This window comes from Chelon labrosus, assembly GCF_963514085.1.
Source record: "Chelon labrosus genome assembly, chromosome: 2".
Lineage (NCBI taxonomy): Eukaryota > Metazoa > Chordata > Actinopteri > Mugiliformes > Mugilidae > Chelon > Chelon labrosus.
The window spans coordinates 1,528,642-1,537,895 of record NC_140338.1 but is presented as its reverse complement, the minus strand read 5'-3'; the positions used below and the strand labels follow the sequence as shown (position 1 = coordinate 1,537,895).

At 42.7% G+C, this 9,254-nt stretch overlaps 1 protein-coding gene across 2 annotated transcripts; it reads left to right on the top strand.

Annotated features, from left to right (window-relative positions):
* The first annotated feature begins 973 nt into the window (after positions 1 to 973).
* On the top strand, positions 974 to 7,996 carry arhgap19 (Rho GTPase activating protein 19). 2 transcript variants are annotated; one of them, XM_084558442.1, is made up of 12 exons: positions 974 to 1,057; positions 3,535 to 3,809; positions 4,148 to 4,228; positions 4,570 to 4,779; positions 4,904 to 5,130; positions 5,762 to 5,848; positions 6,037 to 6,102; positions 6,178 to 6,381; positions 6,512 to 6,613; positions 6,748 to 6,861; positions 6,968 to 7,045; positions 7,692 to 7,996. In XM_084558442.1, exons 1-12 carry the CDS (start codon positions 1,014 to 1,016, stop codon positions 7,746 to 7,748), a joined length of 1,545 nt encoding a protein of 514 aa, XP_084414568.1. In that variant the 5' UTR covers positions 974 to 1,013; the 3' UTR covers positions 7,749 to 7,996. The 2 variants fall into 2 exon arrangements, with proteins under 2 accessions (XP_084414568.1, XP_084414567.1); XM_084558441.1 differs by having other exon boundaries at positions 7,689 to 7,996.
* The last annotated feature ends 1,258 nt before the right edge of the window (positions 7,997 to 9,254 follow it).

Here is a 9,254-nt window from a genome sequence, read left to right as displayed (position 1 = left end):
CCCCCCCTTCCCCCCCTTCCCCCCTCTTCCCCCCCTTCCCCCCTCTTCTTGTGAGTATCTCTGGCCTGGAGTGGTGTGTTTCCTGTGGAGCTCTATACTACATCTGTTGTCGTGGTCTCATCAGCCTGCCTAGTCTTCATGGAATCCTGAAGTTATCCACTCCTACCTGAATGAACAATTCTCCAACCTGCCTATGATTCCTCTTACATTTTCAAACTGTCATGTAACATCATCAGTTTGTATCATAAGATTCCACATGTACACTTTAGTCAGATATGTGTATCTATGACAGATGTATGTTTATCTTGCTGTTCTCTTCTCTTCTCTCTTTGCTGTTCTCTTCTCTCTTTCTTCTGTCTGTACCCGGCTGGCCTTAGGCAGATGGGTCCCTCCATATGAGCTGGGTTCTGCTTGAGGTTTCTTCCTGTTAAAAGGGAGTTTTTCCTTGCCACCGTTGCCTTCAGGCTTGCTCTGGGGGTTTCAGGCCGGGTTTTTGTAAAGCGTCTTGAGACGATTTGTATTGTTATTGACGCTATATAAATAAAATTGAATTGAATTGAATTGAATTGAATTGAACACAACAAGCAGGTTTCAGGAGGAGTTCCTATTTAAACCTCAGACTTCCCACCAGTCCCCTAGAACTGAAGAAGCTACTCAGATGAGTGGTGAAACGTCCTCTCAAAAAACTCTACAAGTCCAGCTGCCTTTTTTGAACCTTTTTTGGATAAAATATTAGCATGACATAACAATCTCATTCACACGTAATAAGTCACTGTTATTGCACATCACATGATATTTACATGATCTATCTATCTATCTAATCCTCTAAATACACAAGCTCTGCATCCAGATGTTGTTTTTCTCTTGACAAAAGCAGTGAATTCAAACTGACCAATCACAGCGAGAGACATGCAACCCTCAACCGGAGAGCCACGCCCACATCCGCCGGTCTAACCAATGGTTGGCGATGTGGGCGGGTCCCGGAGGATAACAGCGGAGGATTCAAACCGAACATGGCTGCGGGTAAAGATGTCGATGAAAACACACAAAATAAAAGGTAAGAACGATTTGAAACGGTGTTTAATGAAGTATTAAACGGTATTTACATTGGCGGAGAGTTGGAACTCCTAAAGCCGAACTTGAGATACTTTGACAGGGTAAACGTACGCTCGTGTCAGTGGGACGGAAACAAACTGTCACTAAGCTACATAACGTTAGCTTTGTTAGCCTGCTAGCTTTTCCATAACAAGGCTAAAATATTCACTATGTTTTTTTTTTGTTTTTTTTTAGCGATTCACATGTTTAACTTCCTCACTGTTTACTGGTTTTATATTTAGACATTGTAGGTTTGGATAATTCATATGAACAATCACGTTTAGCTAGCTGTTCCCTGCTTCTGCATCACTTTACATGCAGTAGCGTAATGTTTTTGTTAGCATTGGGCTGCTACAGTAAAGCTAAGTTTGAAGTTGAAGTTAATGAGTTGTAATACTGCCATCCATGACAGCAGCACTATCTCTGGTTTTACAATAATCACAACGAATAAATCTGCTTTCAAATGTTTTATGACGAGAAAGAAAAGATCTACAATGACTAGAGACATGTAAAAGTTTCTAAATCTGTTTGATTAGACCTGGTTTCTGCTTTAACTGATCATCAAATGTGTGCTTTTAATCTCACAAGTCACACGTAGGGTCAAAGAAAACCTCCTTAAGAGAAAACGATCATCTTTTGTGGTTTTACTGAACACAAAAGTGATAAAAGTAGGCGAGCGCTTGGATTTAATAACTGGCTCTTGTTTCTTGCATCTGGAAAGTCAGACCTGCACATCAGTCATGAGTAATTATGGATCATTTATATACGTATACATGTTATTAGGATGTCTTGTTTGCAGCCTCTCTGAGCTCCATCTCCATCTATATCTGGGCTCTGATGTGCCAAAGTGCAGATTCCTTTCTTTGCTAGGAGTCGTCCTTCTACAGACACCAAGCTCCGTGCAGCAGGACACTTTGATTTATTTACTCATAAACCATCACTGTCTATTGCAGCACCGTGTTGCGTATCTCCGGTTTTACATAAATCATGAAACAGAGCTTTAGAGAGGACACAGTGAATGTATTGTGTTAAATAAATCTTAATTGGTCTCTGTTGAAAAACACACGTGCTGCATTTTAACCAATGAGCAGCCACGATAGCTTCACTACACTTCAGGCTAAACACCCAGCACTAGTCTGTGCTATCACATGTAGGTGTGAGACTAATTTGAATTCACAGACGGACTGGAGTTAATTCAGGAAGGTGTTCCTGCTCGTTAAGTAAATGTAGAGGTATTTTTGTGAAACTGCCAGACAGCTTGAGTGTAGAAGCTGTTTGATCATACTGCTACCTCCAGTCACCAGTCTGTCAAGCTACTGAAGTTAGGGGATGACACCACCCTCATCGGGCTCATCTCTGACGGAGATGAGACCACCTACAGACGGGTGCAGCCGTAACAAGCTGGAGTTGACAGAAAGAACACAGCCCCACTCCTCCCCATCAGTCCTCCTGTTTCCTGGGCACCATCACGTCCCAGGACCTCAAATGGGAGCTCAACATCAGCGCTCTAAAGCACACCAGAGGATGTACTTCCTGCGGCAGCTGAAGAAATTTAACCTGCCAAAGACAATGATGGTTCACTTCTACACTGCCATCGTTGACTCCATCACCACCTGGTCTGATGCAGCCTCTGCTACGGACAAGAGCAGACTGCAGCGTGTCATTGTCTCTGCAGAGAAGGTGATTGGCTGCAGTCTGACGTCTCTAGACCAGCTGAACGCTTCCAGGACTCTGAAGCAGCTGATTGTGTCTGATCCCTCTCACCCTGGACACAGACTATTTAACAGACTCCCCTCTGGCAGGCGGCTGAGATCCATCGAGTGTAGAACCACTCGCATGGCGAACAGTTTCTTCTCGTCCCCAGTGCGTCTGCTGAACAATGCCAAGCCCCCAGGAACACATCATCCCACTGTAAATGTTCCTGTTGTTGTATATACAGTGTACTTTTTTTTTTTTTTGTATATTTGTGTGTGTATATATTTATTGTTGCTATTTTATTTGTATATTTTTAAACACCAAGGCAAATTCCTTGTATGAACAAACATACTTGGCAATAAAGTCTTTTCTGATTCAGATTCTGACACTGTCTGTCAGATGCTGTTCTGGTGATTTACTTGATTATTTGGGTGTTGTTATATGTCCATAACGTGCTCACAATAGCTCAACAAGTTCAGTTACCTTTTTTCTTCTTTGTGTTTTGGATATATATATATATATATAAGTTATTCTAATAGATAAAGCCTGTTGTCACCATCCCCATGTCTTCCCTTTATGTTAGAGGCCAGATTTCTTTTGATGGCCGTCTTGAATTGATGAATGAGGTTCCAACTTTTAAGGTGCTTTGGAAGAAGGTGCTAAAATAAGCCGTGTTGTATCCTTAATGTCCTCTCACATTCAAATAACTAACCGCATCATGATCTGTCTTCGTCTCACCCTCAGAGGTGCGGTGAGCAGCATGGTGATCAATCGTGAGGAGTCACCGGGGGGCTCTTGTGCTGGCCGACCACCAGTCATCTTTAATCCAGATTTTTTTGTGGAGAAGCTCCGCCACGAGAAGCCAGACGTTTTCCTGGAGCTGGTTCTTAGCAACATAACGCGTCTTATCGATCTTCCTGGGACGGAGTTTGCCCAGCTTCTCGGTGAGGACAGCCCCAAGACCCCAACGGGTGGAAATGGAGGATTCTTCCGTTCTTTCAACTTCCTCAAACGCAAAGGTCAGAGGTCAATTAGGTCACGTTTGTTCTTTTTTGAATGCAGGAATGCCGATAATCAATTCACACCACAACTAATGTTTTGGCTTCAAAAAAGACGGTATGAGTGCAAATGAAACTGGGAACCTGGGATCTGTTGGATTACAAAACAAAGCTGCAGGATATTACTCTCTTCACAGGCCCTTTTATTTATTCATTTCCTGTACAGATGTGTCATCAGACATGTGCTTTATTATTAATGTGTTTGTGCACCTGTGTTGCCCTGCTCATCTGTGATACGACTGATCTATTGTTATGGAAAATCATTTCGCTAACGTCCATCTGTCCCAATACTTTCACAGATAAAGGCGTCGTGTTTGGAACCCCTCTGACAGAGAGCTGCATCGCCCAGATCTACCAGCTGATTGAGTACCTCAGCAAAAGTGAGTCATCTAAAAGAAATCCTCTGATTCCTGAATCACATACACCGATCAGGCATAACATTATAACCACCTTCCTAATATTGTGCAGGTCTCCCTTGTAGTGACTCATCAGAGAACGGACATGGTCCTTCTGAGGGTGTCCTGTTGTTGGGGGGGGGGCTCTGTGGATCAATGTTGTGGCTGATCGGTGTATATTACTGCCTGTTTTAATAGGGATGGAGTTTGTGGTGTTTTTGAGAATGCAAAAAAAAATATGTTGTAATAAAATACCTGTAGTCTTGACCTGAGTAGATTTATTGTTGTCAGATGATTTTTTCTCCTCCTTGCTCTTACTCTCTCAGATCTGCATGTGGAGGGCCTGTTTCGGGTTCCTGGGAACAGCGTTCGGCAGCAGACTCTGAAGGAGCTCCTCAACAGCGGCACGGATGTCGACCTGTCATCTGGAGACTTTCACCCGAATGACGTGGCCACGCTACTCAAGACGTTCCTAGGAGAGCTACCAGAGCCGCTGCTGACACACAGACACTTCCATGCTCACCTTAAGATCGCTGGTAGGAATACACACAACAACACTTTTAGTTACGCTGGATGATACATGAGTCCGTCATATATGTGTCATGTATCACCCATGCATCATGACTCTGTTTTATAATAAATTTTCAACACATCTCCCAGACATGACTCTGTTTGACGATCACGGCAACAAGACGTCGATACCCAACAAGGAGCGTCAGATCGAGGCCCTGCAGCTTCTCTTCCTGCTGTTACCTCAAGCCAACCGCTCGCTGCTCAAACTGCTGCTGGACCTTCTCTACCACACCGCCAAGCAGCAAGACAAGAACAAGATGTCCGCCTTCAACCTGGCCCTCATGTTCGCCCCGCACGTCCTCTGGCCCAGACATGTAAGATTTGTGGTTGAGAAGCTGACGTGCAACGCTTGTCTCTACTTGACGTGTCTTGACGTGTCAACCAATCATATGCATTTGCTTCACCCATTGCAGTGTAATGTACTATATACAGTCCAAGTCTGCTCCAAACCGTCAGTAACGTTACACAGGGTTTGAGTGACACTAAAAGAGTTGCAGCTTTTGTTGCCAGTAGTGTGAACGCCCCATTAGACCTTTGAACATACACCGATCAGCCACAACATTATGACCACTGACAGGAGAAGTGAATAACATTTAAACCATCTTGTGACAGTTCAATGTTCTGCTGGGAAACTTCTGGACACCCTCAGAAGGCCCATGTCCATTCTCTGATGAGCCACCACAAGGGAGAATTACACAGTATTAGGAAGGTGGTCATAATGTTATGCCTGGTTAATGTATGATTTTAAAAAGCAGCATCTGTGATAAACATCTGTACACTGACTGATCAAGCCTCTAGAGCTCAGATTTGTCTTGTCTGGGGTCATGATGTCGTATTTTTTAAATATATTTTCTGATGTGCCCGTCTAAGTTTCCTCGTCGTCTTCTATCCTCAGCCGTTTACAGCATCTAGTATTTACCTGAATCCTCTTCTCTCCTGCTCCAGATGACAGCTGGTGACCTTAAAGACAATCTGAAGAAACTCAACAGCAGCATGGCCTTTCTCATCAAACACTCTCAGAAGCTCTTCAGGGTGATTATTGACCACACACAGCTGACTTATCCAAACCTTAGAAAGTGAACCGAGGTCAGCGATCCAGCGTGCCGAGCAAAACTGGAGACACTGACCACTAAGCATAGATGAATATAATAATCATATATTATAAGACTGGTTTCTGTGAGCTGTGGATGAGTGACATGTGTCTACTGTGTGTTGTTCAGGCTCCAGTTTACCTGAGGGAATATGCCAGAGTTCACTTCACTGGATCAAAGGCTCTGCAGACTAAGGTTAGCGATGGGAGGTCACGGTAAACTTTCATTCTGTTTTGAGTACATTCTCTGGCTGACCCTGTGCTCTGTCAGGATGATCTGGATCTGCTGCCGGCGAGCACCTCTCCATCTCAGCGGACGGTGTTGCCTCTGAAGCGGACGGCTCTTCTGGGCCCCAGCTCTCAGGATCACCAGTCACCAGCCCAACAATACACAGAGGAGGCCCTGAAGGAGCTCTTCAGACACGTCCACCACAACATGCCCGACTCTGCCAAGAAGAAGAAACTTGTCCGACAGGTTCACGTCACAGTCGTTTTTACCGTCCCAGACGTCCACCTGGACGAAATTAAATCTCACAGCTTCTTCTGCTGCGTCTGTGTTTGACTTATTTAAATGAGTATGTGTTGTTTTTGTTTCTCATGTCTAGTTGGTCAAGCAGACAACCTCAGGGACCCCTACTAACGAGCACGCCCCCCCAGCTCCCAGCAAGAAACACCCCCGTTCACGCTCCTTCGGGGGCCTCATCAAGGTACTACTCTGGACGAGTCTCCACAAAGAGCAGAACAAGAGATTTCCTTTAATGAAGCTGATCGTTTCTACATTTCACTTGACCTGGGTTAAACGAGTTGAGTTAACCTTTTACCCATTTTCCTCTGGTAACAGCGCAGAGCTCGAGGTGAGCAGCTGACGGCGGAGCGACGGGTCAGACACATCTCCCCCGACGCCGTCACCAGAGCAACGAGAAAACCTGGGAAAGAGAACGTCGTCCTGCAGACGGTGAGCCTTTTCTTGGCTTCGTCATGGTTTCCTCTTTTCGTCTCTCTACCACTGGGACCTTTCTCTGGACGTCAAACTCTCCCTCCCTTTCTCTGTGTGTGTCCAGGTGAACAGCCCGTTAAATGGTCAGGTGTTGGGGAAAGCAGGGCTGGTGGTAAAGAATCCAGGTCTGAAGGTTTCCAAGGTGTGACGTTGCTTTCTGTTCTTCATCGTGTAACGTAAAAATCTGTGTTAAAACTCTGCTTTATTACTATTTGGGCTGGGCACTGCTACTGATTCAGTTCATTTTGAAATATCTCAGTTTTGAAAGATTTGCACTTACGTCTAGTTTCACATCCTTCATAGGACTTTGTTTCTGTGCAGCTCTTCTCTGTCCTCATGCTTTTTACATCCAGACATCTTTCAGTCCTGATGCTGCTCTCAGAGTTAGAGCTTCTGTCACGTTTTGTGTCTCACTCACATGTGGACTAATATTGTTGCAGTGAGATTTCTAACGTCAGGATGCAGGAAATGTTCAGAGGATTTTTATGAATCAATATCGTCTCTTATTAAATGAAGATTAAAAGTGAATCAGGTTTTTTTAATTTTTAAACCCACCAACATGCTGTAAGGCACTGCATACATTTTAGTTTAATGTTATTTTGACAGCATTTGAGGAAATCCAAAACGGTTTTGGGGGAAATTGTGATTGTGACATTCAGATTCTGCTAAACAAATTATTCATTGGTTCTTTTTCGAAAGTTGTGTAATTCTCTGGTGATATTATGAGTCATCAACCAGTAACCTCTTCCATCCATCCGTCCGTCTTTCTGTCCTCTCTCTCTCAGCAGGACTCTCCCTTTGTGCCCAGGATGTGTTTCTCTCCTGATCCTGAGATCTCACTGTAAACCCTCACACCACGTCATCTCAGACAGTATTAATGTTGTTATTATTATAATTATTAATAATCCTCCTGTTTCTGATTATTTTTCCCGTCTTCTTTCTAAGTCTGTTTTAAATGTGACTAACCTGCATCAGCTTCAGACTGAGCCTGTGAAGCCAAACCAGCACCAGGAACCTTTGCTCTGTTTGCAGAGTGGTACATGCAGCTTTTATTTTACATGATTCCAATTCATCAGCTGCACGAAATAATGGCTCACACTATTTTTTTCTAGACTATTTAAAAGATTTTTAACTCTAATAATATTGTTTTTATTTAATTTTTAGACATTAATTAAATTTAAACTTCTAATAGTCATGAGACTTTATGTTATTTTAGTCAGTATAGGACTGTGTATGTGACTCATTATCTGCACCTCAGTGTGGTGCTTTAACCTCATTTAACTGTTTTATGGAAACAAGTATACTTGAGCTGCATGAGCTCAGAATAGGATCTGCTCAAAGATCATATTTTTTAAAATGTGCTGAACTATTAGTGCGTAATAATTACTGATCATGTTGCATGGTGCTAAATGTTTTGGTTTGGCTTCTCTTTCTCTGACCTGCTTGTGAAACGTGTTACTGTAGCTGCTGTATCAGATCTATGACCACTAGCTAGCAGAGCTTACAGTGTAGACGATGTATACATGTTGTACAGTATATGTGTGTTTTTATATTTTTATGTTTTTATTGGGAGCTGTGATGTGTGATTTTGTTTTTCGGTACGTTGACGTCGGCTGATCACTGGGTGATTGTTTCTCAGTGACGTGCTGCTGGTCCACAATCTGTTTTTAATATTTCCTCCTGAGATGAAAACAGTGATTCAGTTTATAATCACTGCTGTCTGTGAATCTGAAAGGCTGCAGTCCCAGGACGTCCTGTTTTTATTTTTTATTTTTATTTTATAATAATAATGGAGGGGTCTTTAAATGTGTTTTGGAGATTTGTTGGTGTTTTAAATGAGGTTGATGGTTTAAATGAAAGTTGAAAGATGAAAAGGTTGAAGAATGAGCAGAAATCTATGATAGTCAGGCCTTTAGTGCATCATATGATTTATATTTGGTTTAGAGTTACGTGAGTACTACTGTACTAAGAAGAGGAAGAGGAATGAATCTGATTATAGGAGCAACATCAGTTCATTTATATTTAAATTGAACTTACACCTGTTAAAGTCACGTTCCTGCACCAGACCGTGAGTGACAAACATAAAGGACAGATTTAGTTTCACGTTGTAACCTGAGTAAACATGTTTAGTCTTTAAGTGCATCAGTGATGCATCCAACTCAAATAGTTGTGCAAAAGTTAATAGACACATAAATATAATAAGTATAAAGGTCCATCTTTAGTACTTTATAGTTTTTTGCAAGAAGCAGATTTTCCTGATAATAGAAGCTAACAAACGCTCCTTTAGATATTTTTCACGCCCCTGATCTCTGTTCTTCAACCTTCTATGGCTTGATGGTTATATTATTGTA